The sequence below is a fragment of the Caloenas nicobarica genome, chromosome 25 (assembly GCF_036013445.1).
Source record: "Caloenas nicobarica isolate bCalNic1 chromosome 25, bCalNic1.hap1, whole genome shotgun sequence".
NCBI lineage: Eukaryota > Metazoa > Chordata > Aves > Columbiformes > Columbidae > Caloenas > Caloenas nicobarica.
The window spans coordinates 4,660,254-4,687,683 of NC_088269.1; the positions used below are offsets into that span (position 1 = coordinate 4,660,254).

The 27,430-nt window shown below is 51.7% G+C and overlaps 1 protein-coding gene across 1 annotated transcript in view; it reads left to right on the plus strand.

Annotated features, from left to right (window-relative positions):
* Positions 1-27,430, plus strand: part of PEBP4 (phosphatidylethanolamine binding protein 4) — a 61,645-nt gene that overhangs the window by 4,526 nt on the left and 29,689 nt on the right. The window contains exon 3 of the mRNA XM_065651824.1: positions 22,809-22,907. Within this exon, the coding sequence (XP_065507896.1) occupies positions 22,809-22,907 (99 nt within the window). The remainder of the gene's footprint in view (positions 1-22,808; positions 22,908-27,430) is intronic.

Below are 27,430 nucleotides of genomic sequence, written 5' to 3' on the forward strand. Positions count from 1 at the left end.
ATTTACTGGCCTTTTAAAAACATATTTCTGCACTTTATAAAAACATACGGTAGATGCTATTGATAGAACTTGTCTGCTTGTTAAAAAGCAATTTACCCGCCGCGATGTTTGCGGGTTGTGGTTTACGGCACTACCTTTTACCTGCTCTTCCAGCTTGGTTTTCATCGCGGGGTTTGACAACTTCCTCAGAGGTTTCTTTGGGCTGTGCCATCCTCGGTTAGGGTATGGGGAAGGGTAGGACTTGTTCTCTGGATGAGGAGCCAAGCATCTCAGAAATAAAGTGCTTTTCCTGCCCCAAACTGAACTTCTAAAAACTTTTTTGCAAGAAGCCTCTCCCATCCAAACTACTGAGATGACAACTTGCACATCCGCAAAGTAGAACCTTTTTCTGCAGCTGTACAGATCAGTGCCTTTTCTTGGCTCTTTCAAGAATCGTACATTTTCATAGTATCTTATTTAAAACCATTTCCATGGCAGAATGAGCTGGAGCTTGAAAAGGCAGCTGGAAAAGCTCCCCAGCTGTGCAAACCATTGGGGTGATGCCCTCATGGGCTGCATCGGGCTTAATGTACTGGTGGTTCTACGTGCTCTTGGTGCCTAAACCCGTAACCAGCACACCATGGGGCTGCTCTGGGGATGGAAAACCGTGGCCATGCCCTGCCCCAGTGCTGTCCTGCCCTGGCACTGGGAATTTGGGCTGTCCCCAGGGTGAAGGGCAGGAGAATGAGCCTCTCCCAGGAGTTTGGGTTGTGCCTGGAGTCTGTGGCAAAGTCCACTTGTCCCTGATGCTCCCCCTTTTGTGAACGCTTGGTGGCCTGGTTGGGGACAGTCCTGATTTATAAAGGTTTCTGTGCTTTAGGGTCTGGGGCCCATTATTTGGAGAATTATTTGTATGAGGAAATTCATTAGCTTCTAACAAAAGGCTCGGTCTCCTAATTGGGATGTGCTCTAGTTTTGCAGGCGGTGGTTTGCAGCTGGCAAGGACGGGGTTTCGAATGATGCTCAGGTTCAGTTCAAGTCTCATTAAAGAAGATGGTTTTAAGCAGAAGATTCCTGACAGTTTGTTGTGTATCCTTGTTGGCTCGTGGAACCGTCTGGGGTTAAGGAGCCACCAGCCTGGTTTTATTCTCTCGGTCCTGTCTGGGCTACTTTAAAAAACAATGGACCCAGCATTCCTTCCTGATGCTGTCAGCCAGATATTATGGGGATTAGCCCAAGCCCCTGGTGACGAACCCCTCCCTTGCGCTGGGGCTGGTTTGGGTTCCCATGCCCTGGGACATACCGGCACCCCCCACTTCAGAGGGCTGCAGCTCCCCGGCGCCTGCAACCCTCCCGGCTCCGCAGCGCCTTCTGATGCAAGGCCCTGCGAGGTCTCAAAAGTGGCTCTTTAAGGGCTTAAATGTGGGGTGTTAAAGCGAAAAAATATGTGCTGCAGGATCTTGTGCGCCGCATCAGCCCTGTCCTCTGCCAACGAGACCACGCGGGGTCTGGGATGCTGCAAACGCCTCTGGTTTGGGATGCGGTCCCCGTCTGGCTTTATTTTCCGTGCATCTTGAGGAGCGGGAGAGATTCCTGGGAGAACATCCTCTATGGAAAGCGCCGGGGTGTTATTCCACAACGGGCCCTTGCCCAAGCCGAGGGGACCGATGGGGACAGCTGGTGCCACACGCCGTGAGAGCCTCTTTCCGTGAGCGATCTTGGCAGAAACGTCACTTCACATCTGTTTCATTACCTACACATTTGCTGGACGTTTAGCCATCCTGGACAAATACTGTTCCCCTTCGGGCAGAGGGATGGGCAGGAACCTACGGGTCATCAAGTCATCTCTGCTCCTTGCTTATGTATTGGCATCCACGTCCATGCAGGACAGACACTTGTACCTGTTTCGACAGCAAAATGTTTGAAGCAGCTGATGATTTTACTTTGATCCCCGTAAACACTATCTAGTAATCAAAGTTCAAGCTGCTTTGGATGCAATAATTGCTTAACAATCATATAAGACAAAGTGATTCAACAAATGACAATTAGGACTTGTGATATACAGAACAGATGCATTCAGTGTACCATATTATAATGTGCTAATACAAGATTGACAGCACAATAATAGGAGAGAACAGCCACTCAGCCTATAATTCGAAACCAAATGTGAGGCTGTCCACAGAGCTCAAATCCTAACAGGCTGTAAAATTAGAGGTAAGAAGGCACAAGGTTCACAAAGACTCATTAGCAGGTTGGCTGTGAATTTCCGAGGCGGGGGGAGAAATTTTTCTCCTGGAGAATTTACTCGTAGGCTGCGATGCAAAGAAGTAGTGTGGGGGGAAACCTCAGCCTCCGCATTCTATATGCTGGGAAGGGAGTCACCTATATCTCCCAGGTCTCAACCAGCCTGTAGCTGGTGCTGGTCCCTGTTTAAAGCCAGTTTTTGGAGCAAGCGAGTCGCTCCCGTGCTGTGGCAGCATCCCCGTCCCAGGGCACCGGACACATCAGCTGGTGTTACTGTACAGCACGGCTACGTGAACCAGACAACGGTGCGAAGGACCAAATGAAATTAAGACTGATATGAACACGGAGGTCTAACGGGCATTCCCCATGGGACTTGGGCGCTTCCCAAGCCCTAAATGATCCTGATGGGTGACAGGGCCACCCTTTGGCTCTGTCCATGGCAATTAAGGCAAGCTGGCTTTGTGTTTGCTCTTCTCTTTGGGGAAATCAAGAGCTGGGGACGTGTGCGAGAGGGGACGCTGTCAATCTCCGGTGCCCTGCGTGAGCGGGGAGCACGTTGGCACGTGCGGAGGCAGGAGCTGGGGTCCCCCCTCCCCAAACCCCCATGGGCTGGGTGCACCGTGTGACGTGCTGCTCCATCCCTCCCCGAGCTGCTTTGGAGCCCAAGAGATCAAGACAACGAATATTTTCAGCTCTGGTGACAAAACAGACTTCAGCTCATCTCGTGCTTTACACACACCGTGCACTTATTCTGCTAACATATAATTTTATCATATTTTATTATTAAATAAACATGCCAGAAAAATACACTTTTTTTGTGTGTGGGGGAGGATGAAAAGGTTTGGTAATTAAAACTTCTATCCATCAACGCTTAAGTCGGGGAGATAATTGTGTTGCTCCTGCAGATGTATACTTGGTGTTGAATCACCCGGTTTTGTGTTAAAATCGGAGCTGGTGCTCGCGTGTGTGCGGAGCCGGGACGAGCTGTGGGCTGTATAGGGTCCCAGCGGGCACGTCCCAGGGGCCGTGTTGTTGTGCGATGACCAAGGAGTTGGGAATTTGGCTTTTTATCTCTGTGGTGCCAGTTTATTGCGTGGGCAAGTCCCTGCTGTCGCAGGGCACCTTTGTAACCGCTTTGTTTTTAACCAGTTAACTTTGCTTTTAACCCGTTAATCCAAAAGCTGCAGGGATGCACCCGTTGCTTGGGTCTGTTGTAAAGAAATAGAGTGTAGTGTTTGTTTTTTTTTTTTTAATGCAAAGCCAAACTGTATTGTAGAACCAGATGAACCTATTGAAAATAACCTATTTTTTTTTATTTTCCCCACCCTGCGTTTGGGATTTTCCTGGAATGCTCTGGGTGCCAGTGTGGGTGTCAGCACTTGAGATTTAAAAGCCTCAATTGGAGTGACACTGGAGAAAAGGCTGCAAAGCGGTTTCCCCCCTTTTAAACTCCAAACCCATTTTATTTTTGAGGACACCCTTAGGACGCTCAGCCCCCACAAAACGCAGAGCCAGATGCCAAAGCCCGGCTGGGGTTTCAAAGTCGGATTCAACACCGCGGTCGATGGCAGATCAATGAGCCCCGGGCTGAGGTGTCACTTTTATCACGTCTCCCGCCGTCCCCAGGACCCGCCTTGACTTTTTCAAAAGAAATTAGTGGCATTTTGGGTGGGCAGGAGGGTTTATAGCAGCAGGCAGGTTCCTCCAGATGCTCGCGGCGCTTGTGCCTCGAAAATTGAGTTTGTGGGGTCTAAAATTGTGTTTAATCAGGCACAGCACCCCCCTCATCTTCCTTGCACCCTCCCCAGCTTCTCTGCATGCTGCTGGTACCAACTCTGGGATGGGTTGGTACCCAGAGGGGAAAATATTTATTGGGGGGGGGGGTCTCTGCTCTATTGTAGGCAGGTATCACCCTCCCTGCGCTTTGCAGAGGGGTCTGGGTGCAGCTGGGATGCGGCGACTTGCTGAGCACGTGGATGAAAAAGCCAGGAAGCGCCGGGTTTTGGTGATTTTGGTCCAGGAGGAGGGGGAGAGGAATTTACCCAGAAAACACACCCTGACCCTGCTGAGCTGCTGGATCCCTCCCACGGGACTATCTGAGCATCTCCCATCCGCTCCCTGGCATCTGGGAGGGCTCTGCCCTGCTCTGGCTTCAATTTTGGCACCGGAGGGTATTGATGCCCTTCAGTAGATCCCTTTTTTGTTTCAGGAAAACCCTCTGTGTCCTGCTTTTCCTCTCCAGCTGCCGTTCCCGAGCATCACCTCCCGCTTGGGGCAGCATCCTGGGGAGCTCAGCTCCGAGCTGGAGCATCCTCAGGAGCCATCCCCGGAGCCTTCCTCCCCTGCATCCTCCTCCTCGGTGCCTCCCCGCCAGCACAGGAGCCTTTTTTCCACAGATGAGTAATTCTTCCCAATTTGGGGGCTCCTTCCTGTGCCTGCCTCTTTCCAGCTGCCAATCTGCGGCAGAAATTTCCCCTTTTTCCCCGGCGGAGGGGATGGGGGATCTCGGTTATACAAGCTGAGGGTTGAGGAGGGGTGTGACTATTTTGGATCCCTCCTTTTCCTGCCTCCCAAATTGCAGCTTTGAATGTGACAAGTTACAAAACACTTGAGTCACTTCTCCCTCTCGCGCGCTCGCTCTGTGCATTTCCCCCCCACCAACAAGGAGAAGCTGGTTTGGGTTGTTTTCTAGGGAAAAAAATTAAGAAATAAATGGAAAGCAGGGTGGGGGGGAAGGTGGCTCCCTGCCTCCCTCCCTCCCCGGGGCGGCTGCGTGCAGGGTAACTCTGAGCGCTGTTTTATGTAAGCTGCTCATGTTCTGCTGAGCTGCAGCGAGAGCTGTTGGCAATTCAGAGGAAAACCCACGTCTGCCCACGTAGGATCTTCCCGAGCAGGGTTGTGTAACGGGGATCCAGGCAGCCGGGATGTGCTCGGGAGATGCTGCTGGGGGGTTGTGTCGGATATCTGGGGGTAAAGGAGTGGAAAAAGTCCATCGTGCTGGGAAAAAGGCTGTTTGATGCGCTGCGGGGAGAGGAGGATGCTCGGGAAGTCCTGCCCCGCGGGTCGGCACGTGTGTGTGTCCGAGCGTGTTTTAAACTGAAATACGTCTTCCAGCATCTCTGGTTCTTGGGGTTTTTTAAGCGAAAGGACTTTTCTGACAGATGAGATTCGTCGCTGAATTCGAGGAAAATATTTGCCATGCCCCTAAGAGCCCTTTGATGGAGCAGGGGGCCCGATGTGGAGCTCATGGGACCGACACGCCGCCCTCTCCGGGAGGCAGACAAAGCCCACATTTGTCACTGTTGTCACCGTCACCAGTGGGTTTTGCACCCATGGCCTTAATATCTGGGGCAGGGGGGTTGCATCCATCGCTACAGAAAGACCCTGCAGACCCCTCTGTGGAGACGGGGCCATGCGTTATCATTTCAATGCTTCTTTACATAAATGTGGAAGAATGAGAAAAGCTGGTGGCTTGTGTTGCTCCTGGCCTCTGAGAAAAACCCTATCTCGGTTATCGGATTGGAGTTCTGTGCAGCGTTACATTTTTTCTTAATCCATATTTATTCATGCAGAACAGAGGCGAGTCGCCCTGCCACGGGGCTGCCGGGTGCTCTGCTATACATAAGCATGCACCTTCATTTACATCCGCACTACTTCCCTACAATTGAACTAGCTGGGTTATTTTTATTCCTCGTGTGTATTTTTTTTAAAAAGGTGGGGGAGGGCAAGGAGGGGAAAAAAAAAAAAAAAAGCACCCTCCAAATTCACCTTTTTTACTTCTATTAAAATTTCTCCTGCTGAATTTTTATAAGCCATAGAAATAAAGCACATGAGTGAGCTCCACCGGAGGGGAGAGATGCAGCCTGGGGATGAGGGGGAGGAATGCGTTTTGGGGCAAAGAGTAAGTTTATAACTATTCTTCTCTTAAGCGGAGCAGTTAGCTGCACTGCAAGCCATTCATCTTCTGATTTAATAACTCATTCTCCCTGCACAGAGAACGGGGTTTTATGTCCCTGGGTATTGCTTTTCTTGATATCGACTATCAGAGATGAACCCACATTTTCTAACAAAATACATTTTCATTGTAATTGAAATAATCATTTTCTGCTCCTTGCATTTTCCCTTCGTTTTGGGTGCTAGAGCTCTCCTTCCCCCAGGTCCCTTCTGGCCTGACATTTATTTATTTCCTTCCCCAAGTGATGATTTCAGCACTGGAAATACAAAGTCCCTCATTTTCCCCCATCCTGGCGGGGTTTGTGTGATGGGAAAAGTGCCGCCGTTTCCCTTGGGCTGCCTTTAATCAAATAATAAATCAGATATTCTATGATCTATCGCAAATTTTGCGTCCCGGGGCTCTCTCCTGTTGCAGGGGCTGATGCACACTCGGGTACCACGTGGGTACCAACCAGTTCATGGGCTTTTTGTCACCATTCCACGCTTGGCTGGCACTTTATTTGCAGCAGCTTGTCCCAGTTTCCCCATCAGCAGCTTGTGCCCAAGGTCCCTTCTCCCTCGGGGGTGTGATGGGTTTGCAGGACCTCAATGAAGGGCCAGGACCAGGCAGGTCCTGGGTGCGTTTGTGCTGGTGGAGGGTTTTTCTGGGAGCAGAGGGAGCTCTTGGTTCACGGCTCTGCCGCTTCCCTCGCCGGAGTGAACATCTTAAACAAAACTTCTGCCTTTCCTGTTCTCCTCGCTCGCCCGCCCGTCTCTTAACTCATCATTTGGTCTCGGCGAGAAGGTTCAGAACCTGATCAGGAATTAACGGGAAGGAGGAATTAAGCAGCAGATCAAAGTGGTCGCGGGATGCGGTTTGGGGATGAAAGCGGGGGTGGCATGTCGTGGTGGCAGCGGGGAACACGGGATGCTCGGGGGTGCCAGCTCTTGGTCTGGCACAGCTGGGGACCCATGCAGAGAGTCTTTGCACCGTTGCAAGTGACCATCGCCCTGGTGTCGGTGCACCGAGGGGCTCGGAGACGAGGTTTTCCCACGTTTGAGGATGCTGCAGGCAGCCGCGCTCAGCCCACGTATGTGTGGCAGGAATTCCCTCATTAAACAAATATTTGGTGAGTGGGAGGAGGAGGAGAGGCAGCAGCGATGCCGCGTCCCCCCATGATGCTGCGTCCCCCCGTGATGCTGTATCCCCCCAGTGATGCCGCATCCCCCCACGATGCTACAATTCCTGATAATGATGATTCCTGGCCCTTTCCCGGCTCAAAGGGAGAGCGATGGCAAAGCAAAATGAACCTGGGGCTGGCGGCACAGCGTTACACCCACCAGGTTTGCAAAAGCAGAGTTTTCCTCTGCTAAAACTCTTGTAATTCCTACTACGTTGCGTGGACCCGGATGCTTTTTTTTGGAGTGATGAGCAGGGGGCACCCACTGGCCCCAGGGGTCAGGATTTAGTTGCTGCTCAGGGTTTTGTCCCCGGTTTGCTCTGCAGCTTCTGGGCTTCATCCCATCCTTACCTCTTCACAGGGGTAGGTTGCACAAAATTGATGGATTTGCCAGATTTTGTCCACCTGGAGCAAAAAGCCTGGGAATTTGGGTGGAAATCTGGCTGTGAGGGTGAAGGACTCTTGGCATTTGGGGAGAAAATCAACGTTTCATCATTGCTGGCTGCTCCCGGTCACCTCTGATGCTCTGAGTTCAACCTCTCCCTGGCCATCGGTGAGACGAGCCAGTCTGGGCTCAGCTGCCCTGCCAACCTGGCACCTTTCCCCTTTGGAAAGGGAAGAAAAGCCTGGAAAATTGTATTTCTGCCACCTTTTGGTCTTCTCTTGCCGGAATATCCCTGCGATGCAACCCACATTCCTCCCTGGGCAGGCAGCATCCATTGGGATGCCGACTTTCCAGGAAAACGCTTTATCAAACCTCAGCCTCGCATCCTTTAATTATCTGCATCCAGGGTATAAATGGCACAAGCACTTCAGGGCTGTTCTCAGCAAGGGCCTGAGGCCACGAGGAAGGGCTCCTGCCTTCCCTGTGCCCCTCTCCTTTGTATACCCAGCTGTGTTTCAACACACACGAAAAAAGCTTTTCCAAGATGTGCAATTAAAATACCACCACCACATACACATAAAACTCAGCCATGGCAGTCTCCAAACAGTGAATTAAATAAGGATGAAAGGCAAATGTTAGCTCTGGCAAAACCCTAGGAAAGGAGCCATCAGCTGTCCGCGTCGTCCGGGGATTGCGAACCACGCCAATGAAATTTGGCCGCTTCATTTCATTCACTGTCAATCAGCGTCGCTGCTACTGATGCTTCCTCCTCTTTTTATATCCCCTGTTTCTTTTGGCGATGCCCAGAGCTCAGTTGTATCCCAGCCAGGCAGCCCTCATCACCAAGCGATTAAATCATCATAAAAAAAAGAAAAAAAAGGAGAGACGTCGCTTCTCAGACATAATAGTAAAAAGGGGGTGGCGGGGGGGACAGCAGCTCTGGGTCTATTTCTGCTCTGATACGTCCTGGCGCCGATGGCACGCGTTCCCCAGCCGCTGTGCGATGCTGAGCTGTTCCGGCGCTTCACCTGCTGCAGATGGCAAACCGTGATGTGCACAGAGGGCTCTGGATGGGTTGCTGCAGCATCCCAAAGCCCTCAGCCCCAGGAACTGGTCCTGCTTTGGTGCAGTCTTGCTAGGCTCCTGTGAGTTTTGGAGCAATTGGGTTGTTGGTGAATGTGGCCAGTCCCCAAGCATCCCTGCCCTGGAGCATCCTGACCCATGAGCATCCCAAAACCTGAGCATCCTGACCCCAAACCTCAGGCATCCTGACCTCTGAGCATCCCAAACCCTGAGCATTCTGAACCCCAGCATCCCCACTCCTGAGCATCCCAAGCCCCGAGCATCCTGACCCAGAAGCATCCTGACCTCCGAGCATCCCAAACCCTGAGCATTCTGAACCCCAGCATCCTGACCCCCGAGCATCCCAAACCCTGAGCATTCTGAACCCCAGCATCCTGACCCCCGAGCATCCCAAACCCTGAGCATTCTGAACCCCAGCATCCTGACCCTCGAGCATCCCAAACCCTGAGCATTCTGAACCCCAAATCATCCTGACCCCCGAGCATCCCAAACCCTGAGCATTCTGAACCCCAGCATCCTGACCTCTGAGCACCCCAACCCTCGAGTATCCTGACCTCTGAGCATCCCAAACCCTGAGCATTCTGGATCCTCAAGCTATCTGACCCCAAATCATCCTGACCTCCGAGCATCTCTGTCCCCGAGCATCCCTGCCCCGTGTCTTTAGTGAGGGCAGCTGCCTCCCAGCCTCTAAAATCTAGTGCTTTAATAACAAAGCGCTGGGACTGTAAAGGGACCATGGAAAGAGGGGTGGAAATAATTGAGCGACCGGGGGTTATCGGTTTGCTAGTGTTTCTTGCCCTGAGTTTGGCCGTTCCCAGATTAAATGAGTGATGAGGGCACGGCTGCCCTGATGGGATGTGCCTCACAGACTGTCCCTGGGGACTTCACACCAGTTGCCTGTGACTGTCCCAGCCCAGCTGCGCATCCCTGAACCCCCTTTTTTCTGCAGATATTCGCAGCGATAACGCGGCGCTGCTTTTGCGGTGCTGCTGCCTGCACCGCTCTCTGGTTTCACCAAGTCCTGGGCTGTCGGAAATACCCAACGTGTTGCTTTGATTTATTTTAAGGATGCGTGAATACAAAACGTGCCACCCCAGGGGACCATCCCCGAGTGGCTGCGTGGCCAAGGCGAGGGGCGATGGGTCTGGGGGGTTGTTTGTCTGGGAAACGGCATTAAAAATAAGTTGTGTAGCACTCGCGCGGCCGCCGAGCGGGGCAGCAAAGGGCCGGGCCAGCGCCTGCTTTTTAATTTCAGAAATGTCACTGAGTCACGAATGACTCATAATTATAATGGGAGACATTTCCAACCCGGTGCATGACTCGGAGACGTCTTCCAGGGATATTAGAGCTGTTTGTAAAAGCCGGGCCTTGCCCCGGCGCTCTCCCCCGGCTGGTCTGTGTCCCCGTCCCTTGCCGAGGTGACAGCCCGTCGTGCGGTGGCAGCAGGGGCTGAGGATGCTCATCCCTGTCCGGCGGGAGCAGGGGGATGCATTAACGTCCCCCGTCAGGTGACAGGTGTCTATTAAAGTGACTCCCGTCACCGCTGCGTCTGGCCTGCCCTTGACCTTGGGGCTGCCCCGGCAGACAGCTCCGTGTCGGCAGTTCGATCCCCCGCGCCGGGGGCACAGGCGGTTCGTCGCCTCTCCCATCATTTTGGGTGCAAAGGTGGGTTTTGGTGCACAGCCGGAGCTTTGTGCCGCACGGAGCCGCGGCATCGCTGACAGCGGCAGCGCGGGGGGGTGTTTCTGTATCTGAGCATCGTCTGGGTTACCCCTGGCTCTGCCACCCTTCCCTCCTCTTCCCAACCAGGGAAATTGTCTTTCCTGATGTGCTGGGAAAGGGATCAACCTGTGGTTGGCTCTCCCTTGAGTGTCGGTGGGTGGGTGGGTGCTGCAATGGGCACCCATGGGTGATGCTCACCCCTGGAGATGCTCCAGCACCCAGTTCTTCCCATGGTTCACCTTAGCTATGCCTCCAGACCCAATTAATTAAGCAGGATTGGTATGAACTAAATTAAGGAGGCGTTTGATCCAGTCAAACCAGTTTGGAGCTCCCAGGGTGACTGGTGTGGGTCCGTGCCAGCGCTGTTCCCGGTGCGATGCTCGAGGAGCCATGCGGTTCCCTCCTTGCTGGAAATACTTCCTCACCAAATAGCATTAAATATTCCTGAGCTGTGAACGTCTTGGACTGATTTTATTTTCCATAAATAAACTTGTTGGGAGATATTTGGAGATGGGCCTAAGCTGCAGAGCTTGGACTGGCTCCCAAATCTCGCTGCTGTTTGGGCTCGAGGAGTTGGTTCAGGTTTGTTTCGAGCTTTCTTTTTTTGGTTTTAAGGGTTTGAGATTAAATAGCTGGGGCTCTCAGTTCTTGCCCAAGCTCCCTGGTCCCTCCAAGGTGGGTGGCGAGGGGCTATAGTCTCACTGCCAAGCACAGGCTATGGGGTTATATCTGTATAGGCTGCTATAGGGACTGGGGTTTTTGGAAGCGGGTGTTTCCAGCATGGATGGCTGGATGCTGTACGTGTGTTTAAGAGGTACCAAACCCCCGTTGCATGGGCTGGCATCATGGATGCTGGAGGTTTTAGGCAGCTGCCTGCACCAGCACCAGGAAATTGTGCAGTGCAAACCCTTCCTCCTGCATTTGCACGGTGCAAACTCTCATGCATTTGCACAGTTAACCCTTCCTTGTGCATTTGCACGGTGCAAACTGCATTTGCACAGCACAAACTCTGCATTTGCATAATACAAACCCTTCCTTGTGCATTTGCACGGTGCCAACCGCATTTGCATGGTGCAAACCCTTCCTCGTGCATTTGCACAGTGCAAACCCTTCCTCGTGCATTTGCACAGTGCAAAAAACCCGTCCTCGTTGCAGGTGCAAGGTGTTCCTTGCCAAACAGCTCCGAGCTGGTGACATCTCTAGTCTGTCACAGCATTTTGCTGAAGAAGGTTGCTTTTCAGATTGGGCAAAGGAAAGGGAAAAAAAAAATCTATTTATTTATTTTTAAATGAGGAAATTAAGTAGGAGAGCTGCAAGGATGTGTTTGCAAACCCACTCCCTGCGCAGTGCATCCCGGGGATGCTGCATCCATGGGGAGAGGAGGTGAGGGTTTAATTCCCTTACTGGAGGGGCCGAGCGCTTTCCGCTTGTCTAACATGTGCCTGATTAATTATGACAAGTACAGGATTGCTCTTTTGGTGAGCGCACATGCTCCCCGAACCCTTCGCGGTCCCTCACCCTCCGCTTCCCTTCTTCTCACTCAATTTTCAGGTTTATGCTGAGCGCAGCCATGGGAAGGGGAGTCTAATCCGACCCGTAAAACTCTGTCACATCCTCGTTAATTTGGCCATGTCTCCCTCGGTAGCCTAAGGGAACCGTCACATTCTGAACGCGGCTCCGAGGAGAATGTCACGGCGACAGCTTCATTTTGACAGCTGCGATGGCAAAGGTGCAGCGTCAGGTTTTGCGGCGGGTCCCGGGGCTCCTGGGGCCGTTACCGTTATCCCGTTTGCAGGATTTGGTCCTCGCTGTGAAATCTGTTGCAGGATGTACCGTTTTGGCTTTTTTTTTTTCACCCAGGTGCTCCCACATTTGCTGCGGGTTTAAAGCTGATTTAAAGGGATGCTCTCGTGGTCTTTTATTGATGCTGCAGGGTCAGCGCCAGCATCCCGGCGTGGGGAGCATCCCTTGGGAGAGCTCCAAGATTTGGGATCGTGGCTCGAGATGACCAATTCTGACTTCCCCCCCCCGCCCCATTTTTCCAAAATTTAAACATTTTATAACAAAACGTCACGGCAGGATCCCCTTCCCAAGGAATATTCCCCACCAGAGGCCACATCCATCAGCGGTCTTGTGTTCAGGGTGAGGATCCGTCGCTGTTTTGTATGAGGGTATCGGCTGATCCGGAGGGATCTCGCTCCATCCTGGGAGCTCTTCTTGCCTATTTTAATGCAAATGTGCCTGAGCTGATAATCTGAATGTTGAGTGGATTATTTCACCCCCAGACGAGCTACTGTAAGGCAATTTTTTTTTTTTTTTTTAATTTTTTGCTTTCAGTATATAGAACCAAAAAAATAAGCCACCACCACAAAGAAACCCACCTTGGAATTACGTTTTATCGCCAGAAATCTGTGCAGGAACGCACTTCTCCCTTTCCCTCGCTCACCCAAAAATAATTGAAGAAATACGACCTAATGACACCCTCTAACAGCTTTATCACATATGCACGATAATTGCATCAGCAAACGTTTGTGTTGCAATTAAAGTGAGGAGGAAATAAACCCTGAGAAATCAATTAAAAGAGGATCCAGGCTGCGGGAGCAGCATCCCATCCTGCGAAGATGTAACAAGACCGAACCACCCTGCTCCATCTTACCCCCCCAAAAAACCACAGCAGGGCTCGACCCCCTAGAAAACAGGGATTTGGCTGCAAGAGGCAAAAGGCACTTTGCCCACGGAGATGCATTTCCCCTCCGTGCACCGCGCGCTTTGTGAAAGAAGGAATAGTAAGATAAAGCCACCAAAACAAACCCTTCCCTTGCACGTGCGGCTCCTTCCCCCGGGAGAGACGGAAAAAGAGACGGAACCGCACGTGACAGATGTTAATCGCATCATTTAATGCACTTCTGGAAGGCACTTGGGTACTGGGCTGGGTAGGGACCCGTACGGAGGAGAATAGACTTATTGTCTCTTCTTTCCGCCAGCACCCACGGAGGAATAGATAACCCCACGAGACGCAATTCACCTGGTTTTATACCAAGGTGTAAATCGCAGCTTTTAAATTGGGGTGTTTTCTAATAGATACACGGTGAATACACCCATTTCAATACAATTACACTAAAAAAACCCCATAAATATATATATTTCTTTTTCCCGCAGCTCCCCAAAGGGCTGTTTGGTCTTGCGGGGGATACAGGAGAGGGGAAAATAGCGATGGAGGGATCGCGGCTGATCCGCACCCGAGCATCCCCGCACCGAACACCTGCTGTGTGGCCTGGGAAATAATGAAAACCCATCAAATATTGGAGAAGGGCTATTTGTGGAGGGGGAATTGCGTTTCCGAGGCACAAGCAGCGTCCCGCGGGCCGGTTCCGTGATTGAATTCCCCCTCGGTGACCCGGGAAGGTAATTGGGGAGTCGGGGCCGGTCGCGCCCGCCGTGGAAATCAGCATCTCCATCCATCACCCGACCTGGGGAGAAATTGAGGCAAGATGACTTAAAGGTCCCTAAAAGTCGCCAACTTATTGCCTAATAGATTTCTTAGTCATGAAGTCCCCGTGCTCCGTATGTACCGAAATCAAAGCAATTATGGATTTAAATGAAGCTGGAATCTGCGGCGCAGAAAATGCTTGTTTTAGCGTAAGATTGGCCAGAGGTGAATGACCTGTAAAACCCCGGGTAATGAAAGCTCTTCACAGCTTGCAGCGTTTCACGGGCTGGTAATTGCTGCAGTCGGTGATACGGATCCGGCTGCGTTAATGATGCACTGTTCCTTTTCATAGGACTCATTTAAGCTTCCCATTTTTTTTTTTTTTTCCCCAGGGATTTCAAAGCAACAAGGCTTTGTGGAAATTAACACGTTAACGTGGATGTTTTTCCTCACTCGGAGTATTTAAAATTTTATTTAAAGCTTTCCAAACGGGTATCGATTAACAAAGTGATGGGGCCGGGTGCCTCGGGAGAGGGCGGCTGGTGCGTCTGTGCGCTGGAGACAAATGGAGCGTGACGTCGATACGATTTGTGTTTTATTTTGCATGACAAGATGGATATATTAGAACAAAACATACATTAGGAAAAAAAAAATATTTTGGATGGGAATACAAATCCTATTAACTTCCAAATGGAAACCACAACCAAGGGAGACAGTTGGCTTCTCTTCTTAGTCTATTATTAAATATTTTACTAGCGAGGGAAGTTCTGAGCTGAGCATCTTTTCCCTCCTGTTCCTGGCAAGAGTGGTTTGTATAGCGGGGAGGGTTATTTGTTGGTTTTTTTGTTTTTCCAAAGCAGTTTCTGGGTGTAGGTCTACAGGTGGTGATGGTGCATCAGGGGTGGGGGAAAGGCCCCGGCTGCACTTTTGGAGATAAATGGATGTGGTGGGGTGGGCTGGAGTTTCATTCTCAGGGATCTGCCACTCCTGAAATGCTTTTCTTTCTCCCCAAACGGGGAGGGGAGCTCATCCTCCCTCCCAGCTCTTGCAATCTCTCCCAAGGGGCTCGGGGATTAATTTATTTCGGTGACCCTGGGGGCTGCCGCCGCCTGACCCCGACGCCGGCGGGGCGGCGAGGGAGCAGAGGGGACCGCCAGCAAACGAGAAGAAATTCGGGGCACTTAAGAGTCGAAACAATACAGAAATGGCATTTCCAGTTAACTTAATCATCGCGCCGGCTCCGGCTGAATATAAGCGCTGAGATTCAATTACCGTCCCCGCCAGCGCGGTCCCCGGGGAGCACCGTGTCACCCCCCGCTGCCAGCGCCTGCCGGCACCCGCGTCCCACGCTGGCACCCCCCCGGGACCCCCGTGCCCCCCGCACGGCCCCGGGGGTGGCCGTGGGTCCCTGGGGACGTGCCTGCGGCCGGCGAGGGGCTCGTGGCTCCGGCGAGGGGTCGAGGCGTGTTCGGGATTGAGAAATAAGGAGGATGCTGAGGAATATGAACTTATTCTGCTGTTATTCCTGAAAGGTGCCAGGCCGGTGATTTCCCTTCTGGGAAGCGGGGGCAGCGGGGCGATGTGGTGACCGTGGAAGGGTGTGTGGTACCCGCTCAGCATCCTGCATCCTTCCCTTTTTGTAGGGGTGAGCATCATCCGAAACGAGGGCACAGATGCCACGCGCAGCCCCATCCATTTCCCAAAGGATTTTAAGGCTGTTCCTGGGGTGGGAGAGGTGATGGTGAGGAGCCGAGGAGGCACCACTCGCCCAAAATTCATCCTTGCAGAGGGAAGCGGGGACATCCACTGTGACAACGGGTGATTTACTAAAGAGGGGTCATTATTTTCCTGCCTCTTACCCCTTTCTTTTGGTGATGGGGCACACATACCAGGGGTTTGGGCTCGGCCCTGAGCTGTGGTTGTAACCGTGGGTAATCAACTTTTGTTGAAACTGCCCCTGCAATGGTTCTTTATTTTTACAGAGAAAAAATCTAATCTGGAAAATAAGAAAACACTCATTATTTAATTTTCCCCAGTATTTTGTGTGCTCACGGGATTTTAATAATTATTCTTTAATTGGCGCTTTGGCAATTCATTTGTGCTGAGCTATTGTTTTATCAGAGAGACAGCGATGCTCAGTGTACTTTGCATCGTGGTCCATCCCACCAGCCTCCAGCCCTTCCTGGCATTCACCCATCCATCTCCCCATCCCGTCCCATCCCATCAAAGCAGCCTGACATCTCATTGTCCTTCTCCTTGTCCTCCTCCTCCTTTATTTTATTTTCTTTTCAACCTCTGGCTCCCAGACCCTGAAGATTGATCTGTCGTACATATCACCAGGTGCTGTTTGCCTGTACAGGTGGGAACAGCTGAGCAAAGGGCTGTCACAAAGGAGAGGAGCCGGTCCCTGTGGGGTGGCCCTGCTGCAGGAGCATCCCTGAACCCCATCCCCATCCAGACATCCCTCCATCCCTATCCAAACATCCCTCCATCCCCACCAGAGCATCCATTCATCCTGATCTGAACATCCCTCCATCCCCACGCCAGAATCCCTCCATCCCCATCCAAACATCCCTCCATCCTCATCTAAATATCCCTCCATCCCCTTATGAGCATCCCTGCATCCTCATCCGAGCATCCCTGCATCCCTATCCAAACATCCCTTCATCCTGATCCGAGCAACCCTTCATCCCCATCCGAACATCCCTCCATCCCCATCCGAACATCCCCCGAGCCCACCGCACCATCCCTCCACCCCCCTCCACCCCTGCCAGCTGCAGCCCCACTTCCCCAGATAATGAGAGCGAGTTTAAAAAACTTAAAGCCTCTTCCTGCACGCTGGTGACTGACACAAATGGAGTTCATATTTAATCATCTGTTAACTCGTTGTCTATTATAGCTCTTTAATAGCACCATAGATATTCTTAATGAAGCATGATTTAAGGTATTTACAGCTCCAGGACCGACAGACATCACTCACAGTGTGCAGGTAATGAGGCGTAAAACAGCTCTGGAAACCGTAAAAATGGGAGAGAGAGAGCGAGGAGGGAGAGAAAGCAGGGAAAGAGTTGGGAGCTGAATTGTTCCAGGGTTTGTTTTAAAATGTTTAGGCATTTAAAGTCATTTCAGCTTTCCTGAGGTGTCTGGTAGCTCAGAGTTCAGCGATTCCCGGTGCCGTAACCCCTGCATCGCCGGCCCCGCGATGCTCCTGGGCTGGGGCAGCTCCTGCTTCCCTTGAATGGATGGGAGAAGGGAAAAAAAGGGAAAAAACCCCTTTGAGAGTCCCCAAGGGCCACCTTGGTGCCCCAGAGCAAACCTTGGGGTTTTTTTTTGCATTCAGTTGCCCCCACCGGGGCTGTTTGCTTTGCCCACCCAGTGGCACGGCCACCACGACCCATTTGCTTACGGTGGGGAAACAATGACCCTTTCCTTTTCCCCCAGAAAAAAAAATAAAATAAAACCACAAACTGAAAAAAAAAAAAAAACAAAAAACAAAAAACCACCCAAACCCGAGCCAAGATTCGGAAAATAATTTGTGACGGAAGTGCCATTTTGCATCAAAATATTGTGTAGAAAATGTCAAATGTCACCAATCCATGTGTCCCCCCGCGTGATAGTAATTGGGCTGGAAGGCTGCGCTCTGCCACCGCGGCCGCTCGCCTCCTCCTCCTCCTCGCCGACCGCTTGGTACCGTGTTTTTTCCCCCGAATCCATCCCGTCTCCTGCCTGCGGAGCGGGGACGAGGCCAGGGACGAGCGCAGGGTGCTCATTAGCTCGTCCCCAAAGCCGTGCTACCCAAATTGCAATAAATAGCTGCTGGGAAAGGGGGGGGATGCAGAGTAACAGCTCAGCGGGGGAGTTCTTTGGGTGTTAATTCCCTTTTGGCTGGTGTTTTTTGGGAAGCAGTGGGGCTGAAATGTGTCCCCCCCATTCCCCTGACATTGGGTGTCTGGTGATGATGGTGATGATGATGATTTAGATAAACCTCAATTTTGGGGATAACCAGCGGGGTCTCTGAGCGAGGAGCTCAGCCTGTTGCTCTCTCTGCTCCCCAAAAGTGATCCAGAGTCACAACCACCTCTTGCAAACCTGTATTTACAGCATCCTGGACCTCTCGGAAGATTTATCCCATTTTCTGCTCGGCTACATTGTGCAGTTCTATTGCAAAGAGACGGGTTATTCTGCTACAGGAGAAAACAAACTGTTTCTCCATTCCTAGCAAATAACCCATTCCTCAAAGCATCCCAACACCTTAATCTGGGAACAGACCTTTAACGCGCTTGCTTTAACGATCCTGGATTAATCAATTCTTGTTAGAACATCAGACTGCATAAATATTTGGCCGGATCTCTCCGGGGAGAGCAAAGGGCTGGGGAGAGTTGCAGAGTGTTATAAAGTCAATGAAGTTCCCTTGGGCAGCCGGGGGGACAAAAACGTGCGGCTGGGGGAGTTGGGTCAAGCGTTCCGATGGGGCCGCTTGTCCCCTTGGGCAAGTCCTGCGGAGTAGGGTTAATATTGCTGACCTATTTTTGCAAGAGTGAAGAAGTGGTGAAGCGCTGGTTTAAAATAAGAAGGTAAAATCCTGACGCTCCCCGAAGCTTTTTCCCAAAATCACAATAACGGACTCGCTCGCAAACAATTTTTTTGCCGTGCTGTGCTAGCCACCGAAGAAGGAGCGAGAATGTCTCTTTGGCGAAGAATCAGCAGCAGGATTGCTAACTAGGCACCCATTATAGAAACTTTTTAGTACTGGGGATGAGCCAAGAAAAAAGCCCAGATTGACTCTCAGCTGGTGCTCGCAGCCCTTCCACCTCGCAGGAGGAGCGATGCCTTGACTCTTGCACCGGCGGGATGCAGGCTGGAGAGCCAGGACGATGTCTCCCAGGATGCTGGGTACCCTGCCCACCTCCCTGCCCATCCAGGAGCTCCTGCCCTGCTCTGGCAAGTCGCTTTGGGTATATTTCGAATTTTCTGGTTTGCAGTTGCTCAGCTACTCTCTTAATCTCTTGGTCCTTGCTTTGGTAAATTCATTAAAGGATGCGGGTGGCAATAGGTCAGCTGGGAATCTCACCTATTTTGTAGAATCATGGAATGGGTTGGGTTGGAAAGGGCGTTTTTAGGTGATTTGGTCCCACCCCTGCCGTGGGCAGGGACATCGGCACCAGCTCAGGGTGCTCAGAGCCCCGTCCAGCCTGGCCTGGGATGTCTCCAGGGATGGTTCATCCACCACGTCTCTGGGCACCCTGGGCCAGGCTCTCACCGCCCTCAGGGCCAACAATTCCTTCCTCATGTCTACTCAATGACTTTTCCAAATCAACCAAACCCTCTGTGCCGGGCTGGGAGCCTGGCTGGGGCTTTGCCCATCATTCTCCCTTACTTTTGGGATGGAATTTTTAAGACGAGCGGGACCAGCCAAGCTAGGCACCATCCCTTGGCGGTCAGGAAAAAGCGATTTTGTGCCATTTTTCTCCATGCCCCGCAGCAGACACGCCGGTGGGACGGGGCTTTGCTCCGGCTCCATCCCCAGCCAAGCACGAGCATCCCTGGCAGGACAGAGCCCCACGGTGCCAAAAACGCCGGGATGCTGCATGTGTGCCGCTTCCATGTGCTCCGGTTTCCAAGGAAACCGCTCGCTCTACATGTGTGTCGCTTAACACCCGATTTGCTTTCATTTGGATAAGTCTTTAATTCCTGCGCAGCCCCAGCTCGGCGGGATCTATCGAGCTGTGTGTGTATCCTTGGCACACAATTCCCTCTCCTGCCTTCCCGCCTCTCCCAAAGTCGCTGCCTGCTCCGAGCAAGTTTCCTAAACCTGTGGCTAATCGGAGTAACCCATGCTTTCCAGTAATAACGGGATTTATCGCTCTTTGCTTCCCTCTAGAAACAATTAGCAGGGAAAAGGTGACACGCCGAGCTGCTGTCACCTGTCACCAGCGCTGCTGCTTTGGCTCCGTTTCAGGTGTCGAAGCCCGGCAAGGGCACGCGGGGACATGGGGTGCAAAACTGGGGGGTAAGGCACCAGTTTTAGCTCGTTGCAATGGTTAAATGTGAATTGCAAAGCACTCCGGCGAGGGGAATGGCTGGGGAGCAGGGAAGGGTGTCCCGGGGAGTGGTGTCACCACTGATGTGACACTAGTGGGATGCACCGTGTCCCTACCGGGTCCTGCAAACCAGCAGCTCCTCTGTGCCCCAGGCTGAGCTTAAAAGGGTGACAAGGTGTTGGGGGTGCTTTGGTACCCCAACTTTTCAGCTGTCATAACCCAAAATGGCTTTTTTTCCCCTCTGCAAAGTGATGCATCGTCCGTTCTTCTGCACAGGGGGACTGAGGAATTTTTGCATCTAAATTTCCTGATCTAAACCCACTTTCCTCCTCTCCAAAAATCCCCGGGGCTGGTTGAGGCTCGTGGAGCTGAGCAGCTCCCGTGTCACTCAGGGCTGGCTCCCGCTAATGCTGTTAGCCCGTGTCGGGGAGGGATTGCAGCATTAAACCCCCCCTAAAATCACCAGTGCTCGGTCTGCTCGCTTGCTTGCGAGCAGAACCAGCGAAAAAGAAAAACCCTTCCCCATGCCTGGGGTAGACAGCAGCACTCGGGGACACCGGCCAGAGGGTTTGGGGTGATTTTTTGGGGGCTGACGCATCCCCTGGAGCATCACCCGGCCGCTGGAACGGGATGCCATGCACCTAAGCACCAGGAGATTAACTCGGGGACGCACAGGGCTTTGCTATCTTTAGGTGGAAGGTGAGGGATTGCGGTTCTTAGGGTGGCCGGCAGGTAACGACAAAGAAAAATCCCCGGGCCGCTGACCCGGCTCCCGTCCCCGCGGGGGTCTGGCCTCGCTGGCCCCCGGCCGCGTGTGCTGTCACCTTTCTAGGCCACAATCTGTACCGAATTGCGAGCCTGCTGTTAACTTCGCTTGCACTCTATTCTCGTGTTTGCTGTTATTTTTTAACACTTTTTTTTTTCCCCCTTTTTTTTTTCTTTTTTTTTTTTTTTTTTTTTTTTTTTTTTTTTTTTTTTTGCATAAAAGCACTACCCTCTCCCCAGAGCCTGCCTGTAGCGAAGGCATGGTCTGTACAACTGCAATTATTTCGAAGAACAGATGGAGTGAGGAGCAGAAAGTCTGTTAATAGTAATAGAAATGCTACATGTTAACCTGGACAGCACACGATGACAGTCCCATGACTACACGTTCTGTTCCCACCAGCTGGGCTCCCGAGCGGAGCCGAGAGATGCACGAACGCCGTCCTCATCTCCGCACCCTCCCCAAAGTTAGAGCTCAAATTCCTTCACACTTGCAGCGCAGGGTTTTTGGGTTCTTGGGCTCCTTCCCCCACTCCCTCCTCCTTCTGATTAAAACCTAATTTTGTTGCCAGCGAGGAATATTGCTGATTTTTTTTTTTTTTTTTTTTTTTTTTTTGGGGGGGGGGATGGATGCTCTCGGCGATGCAGCTGCGGGGAGGGAGGTGGCAGCTCTGTGCCGAGGCATCCTGAGCTTCGGCCTCGCACGGGGGCATCGTCACAGCTCCTTTTCCACGCACACATCTCCACGGTTGGCGTAAACCCCCCCGTGATGCAAATACCTTGAGCCAGGCTGGGATTAACGCGCCCAGGCGGCAGCGCCTCGCCGGCCGCGCTCCCAGGCAGGGCGGTTGCCTGAGAGTGGGATTTTTCTTTGCGACTCTCGCAAACTGTTTGCCAAATGGCTTGAAATCCATGTTTTCTGGTTAAGCCGGTTCTTTTTGTGGAGGTGTTGGCCGCAAGGGGGGCGCCGGGCGACGCTCAGCTCGGGTGGGATGCAAAGAAAAGGGGTGACGGGGGATTTCTGGGCATGGCAACACCCTGGGGCTTGCTCGCCCCAACCAAGGGTTGGGAAATAGAGTAAAAAGGTGGTTTCTGCCCCAACGATCTCCCTGTGAAAATCCCTGCCTGGTTTCACAAGGGACCGGGTGGTTAAGCCGCGGAGCTCCAGCTAATTTTGGTGGGAATTGCAACGTTAAATCCTCCGGCCGTTTATGAAACCTCAGCCCTCGGGGACGCCGGAGCCGCGCGCGGCACCGCTGGCGAGCTGACAGATGCACCTGGAGGTTTTATTAGGATCTAGATCCCTTAATCGGGGTGCTTGCAGGATAAGCTGGTGCCTGAGGTCCTGCGAAATCCCCTGAGATCCGCAGGTTTGCCGTCCACAACCTCCGGAGGTCATTCCAACCCAGCTCCATCCTCAATAGACCAAAATATCCACCTCGTCTCATGGCATCAGTGGCACCTTTGGGTGCCGGGCGCCCGGGGTGGGCTCTGGGGGGCTGAGAACCCTGCGGTACACAGTGAGGCGGGGGGCTTTGCATCCCTGCTTCACACCAGCGAGCCCTCAAGGGTTAGTCTTTCGCTTAGTCTGGGCTTAGTTAGGTAGAGCTTAGCTCCTCTCAGCCACCCTGGCTGAGAGGTGTCCAGCCTGTCCCCAGCCACCACCCTGAGGCTGGAGCTGGGTTTGAATCCCCCAAAATATCCCGTCCCCCTTTGCAGAAAGTCCCCCGTGCCTGGTGCATCTGCAGGACGCGGTTAGAGGAGGAAAATTCTCTTTGGCCCCTTTTATTTGGAGGCAGCAGAAAACCCCCGCTCCTCGCTCTCTTTGCAGAGATTTAGACCACGAGGAGTAAATCGTCCCGAGCGGGTTTGCGGTCGCCGCGTTCCCCCAGCGCGCGTTCGTCGCGCGCATTTTCTGTGCGTGAACGCAACAGTCGGAGCGTGCGTGCACGGGAAACGTGGGGAAAAAATGAATTTTGGGGGCTGATGGAAGTCCTGGAGGGATGCTCGCATGGTGACGGTGCCCACAGCGCTGTCCTCTCTTGCAGAGCAAGAAGTACGTGCTGGTGCTGGCGGACCCCGACACTCCCAGCAGAGAAAAGCCCTGGAACCAGTACTGGAGGCACTGGCTGGTCGCCGACATCCCAGTGAGTGTCCCCGGTCACCGCCGGGTCCGCGTTTGGGGTCCCGGCCCCTCAGGGGGTTCCCGGGGGATGAGCATCCCCCTGGGTACAGCAGCATCTCAGTGCGATCCCCAGGGTTTTAGTGTTTGCGAGAGGGAAATGGAAACGGTGCTCGGCGTGTAGGTAGGGGAGTGATTTCTCCGGCTATATAGAGCGAAGCTGGTCCAAAAATATTGCTTTTTTTTTTTTTTCCCCCCTAAGGAAATGCTGAAAAAAACCCGCTTTGAAAAATCCCCACCACCAGTTTTCTCTGCAGAGACAACCTGTCGTCTCAAACACCATTTTTATTCGATTAAAAAAGTGGTTTTGGTGAAATTTAGTGCCGAATTTTCCCCTTTTTTTTTTTTTTTTTTTTTTTGGTGGGAAAAGCATTTCCAGCCCAGGGAAACAAACAGGGGAAAATGGGTTTGGCCTGAATTCCTGGTGCTTCCCAGCTCCGTGGCCATGGGACAGACAGACGGGACAGACGGATGAGCCCTTGCCCTCCGACTGGGCATCGCTCTGGTTTGCTTCCAGAAAGGGTTTGGAAAATCAATTTATTCCCGTCCTGCTTGCTTTTATCTTCTAAAAGATTAGGTGTTCCAGCCCTGAATCAATCTAGCTAATAATCTGAGTACTAAAGTCTAATTAAGATATCAATTAATTTGCAGCATGCATTTAACAAGAAATATCTCGTCATTCTCCACTATTATTCTCTGAAATTACTGCTAAGGGCTTTTTGTACAGATACCTTAATTAGACTTTTTATTGTTAATGGGAATATTGAGCAAATTAAAATTGGATATTAATACTTTCCATGAATTTCATAATTGGCTGAAAAACATAAAGCATTCAGAATAATTGCAGAGATTTGTGTACAGGGCTTTATTTTTTTTTTTAAATCCTTCATAGAAACCCTTCTGCATTTCTAACAACAGGGTCCTGGAAGTCTCTCATTAATTTTAATATTTACTAAACGCAAAGAAGCCCAAGCTCTTGTTTTCCCTTCTGTACACGGATCCTTCTGAGGCATTCGCTATTGCTAATTATTGCGTTTTTCTTTTTCGAGTATAAGATCATTTAAGCAAAGGAGGGAAATGTGGGGTTAAAACCAGTTCTCTGGGGCAAATGGAAGGTGGTTTTTGTCCCCTGGCATTTGAGTGTTTGCGGTCAGTGTAAAAGGTCAGAAAACTCCTTGCTGGGCCAGGCAGGAGGGGGAAAAAGCAGATTTTGGGAAGGAGAAGGACTTTGTGTTTCTGCCAGGGATGGGGCTGACCCCAACTCCAACTATTCCTGAAGCTTTCTCATAATGAGATAAATATATATATATATATACACACACACGTATATATGAGCAGGGAGTAGGACTTGACGATCCTTATGGGTCCCTTCCAACTTGAAATACTCTTTGATTCTATTATATGTTATATATAAAATACATATATCGATATGATATATATAAAATACATATAATTATGTACGATATATATATGTCATAGGTGTATATATATCTCTCACACACATATATACATATATATCTCCGCTACGCTATAAGACACCACCAAACCCAGCATCATCCTCCCAGGCCACCAGGACAAAACCCTCTTTCCCCGTCCCGAGGTCACTCCCCGTTTCTGGGGGGATCCCAACCAGAAAATTCCCAAAGCATCACCCCCCAAAATCGCTCGGGCGAAGCCGGCAGATCCGCGGGCTCCGGCACACGGCGCCTTGTTGAAATGCAGCGCGTCGGGGGGTACGTGGAACTCTTGGCTCCGAGCAGCTTCAGCTGACAGGCTTATTTGCACACTGGCTCGAAAATAACCGTGTAGGCTTTACCCGACACCTTCTGTTGCTGTGGTGCGGAGAGGGGCTCAAAGTGCCTTTTTTGGGGGGGAGACGAGGTGGTCGGTGTGATGGTTTTGGGGCTGCAAAATCCTCCGCGCCCCAGCATCCCTCCAGCATCCCTCAGCATCCCTCAGCATCCCTCAGCATCCCTCAGCATCTCTCAGCATCCCTCCAGCATCCCTCAGCATCCCTCAGCATCCCTCAGCATCCCTCAGCATCCCTCAGCATCCCTCAGCATCTCTCAGCATCCCTCCAGCATCCCTCAGCATCCCTCAGCATCCCTCAGCATCCCTCAGCATCCCTCAGCATCCCTCCAGCATCCCTCAGCATCCCTCAGCATCCCTCAGCATCCCTCCAGCATCCCTCAGCATCCCCCAGCGTCACTTTGCCATCCCCATCTTTGGAGGGAAGCGGCTCCGGCAGCGCTAAATGCCACTGTAGGTGCTGCAGTACCTTGGCACGCCACCAAGTTTTGGGATTCGGCTTGAGAATTCGCTTCCCTAAGTGGGTTTGGGGATGGAGCATCCCATCCCCACTCCTTACCAGCCGCTGCTCCGCTGCTCCTCCGATTGTCAAACACGGGAGATGCTTTCACTCCCGTTCAAAATAATTTAAATAAAAATGTTGCTACAAAGTGGAATAATATCTTTTGATGAATGTTTTTAAAGCCCTTTAGGTTTTCATGGTAATTTGCAGTGTAAAATTATTTAGAGATAAGAGCCAAATTAGCTCTTATAGGCGGAGGTCGATATGTCCCGTTATCCATGCAAGCAGTGTTTAAATATAATCAGCCTTTACTCTAATGCAGCATAATTGTTCATTTGAAATAGCTTTTTTTTTTTTTTTTACACTCCATTCAATGAGTCATTAAAATATTCAAAGGATAATGCAGTGAATTGGAAATGAATTTATCACATTATCCTGTATATACCGTCGAGCATCAGGTAACCAGGCAGAGTCGGAACCAGTTTACAGAGAAACCCAGTAAACATTTTGTATTCAGCGGGGGAAAGAAAAAGAAGGGAGAAAATACTGCCCTTCTAAATGGAAAGCTTTCTGTCTTTATTCCCCCTCCTCGGGGAGGAGGAAGGGGGAGGGAGGGAGCAGCAAATTTGTACTCCACCAAAGCCTCGCTGCTTTAACTTTATTTTTATCAAAATATGTTTGTAACAGAAAGTCGTTATGGAAACGGGTTCTGCCAGCCGGGAGAAATCCTGCGCCAGGCTGGAGCCGAGCGGGACCCAGTGGGCGATGCCGGAGCCCGGGATGGCTCCGCTCGCTCCGCCAACCCCAGCACTGGGGAAACTGAGGCACGGAGCCGGTCGGAGACCAGTCCAGGCTCAGGAAGGGGAAACGCGTTAAAAGTGTGGGAACAGGAGCCGTCCCCACCCCATCGCTCATCCCAATAAGTGGCTTTTCTCCCCACGGAGGGTGTGCTGGGGTGCAGCCCCCCCAGGGCTGCGCTGGCTCGTGTGGCTTTGCAGAGCGGGATGGGGAACCCGTGGGTGCGGGATGGGGGGGTTTGGGTGCTGGGGAAGCCCAGCATCCCAGTTGTCCCAGTGCCACCAGTGCCTGCTCCTGCGGTTGCGTTTGTCAGAGCGTTTCTCCTCACCGGCTGATAAACAGGCTCCGGGTTGCAATGTCACCATAGAAACAGGTGCTATCTTAAGCAAACAAGGGTTTATTAACCTTAAAATTACAGGATTTTGGCACGAGTAGAGGCTGGGGGCTTGGCTGGGTGCCCACCCACGGTCCCGCACGCTGCCCCAGTGAATGTCCCTGTCCCCAGCCCAAAGGGACATAAACTTTCTGTTTATACAGCCCACGGTCCGGGGGTCGAGCTTATCCAAAATGTTTGGCTGCTGACACGCCATGAGCCGTTTATTAAAAATAATAGAGAGCGGCTGTTAATTGCTGGCTGCTGTGATTTCTGCTCCTCGCTGCTGGGCGAAGCCGGGGACGCTTTTGCATCCCAGCGCTGGGTTGAACAACTCGGGTTGCACAGGTTTCCCGTGAGCCGTACCCCAAGCCGAGTGTCACTCACTATTCTGCACGCTCTGCAAACAGATGGGGTTTAATTGCTGTTACAGTCAGGCTCTCTGCAAATACCGTACGAAAAGGGCTTTTTGGCTGATTGTTTTAAAAGAAAAGTTCAGAAACGATGTATAGAAATTATAGATCAAATGTACTTTAAGGCACAAAGTGTTTATATTACCTTTAAACACAGTTTTTAGCCAGCAGCACTAGGAGCAGTGAATGTACTGCACAATGCCGCCCTAGGGCCTGCGTCGCTCGAACAATATCAGAGCAGCAACTTTCTGCTGCAGGAAAAACTGCCGTTTGCACAAACATCTGTCTTTGCACAAGGATGAGTTTGCACCATTGTGTGTGTTTGCATAAGTACGTCTTTTTGCATAAGCGCGTGTTTCTACCAGGCCATTGCGTCCCCAGCTTGGCCACAGTGCTGCACCTCCTTGCAGCCTGTGCTAACCCATCCTTACACTGCCCAGCCCATCCTTGCACTGCCCTTTGCTGCCGTGGTCCGTCCGTCCTGGGTTGCTCCGTCCGTCTGGGGTTGCTCCGTCCCTTCCCATGTTCTGTCCTGGGGGAAATTCGGTTTGCAAACCCCCCATGTGCAAGTGTTAAACTTGCAAACTCTGGCT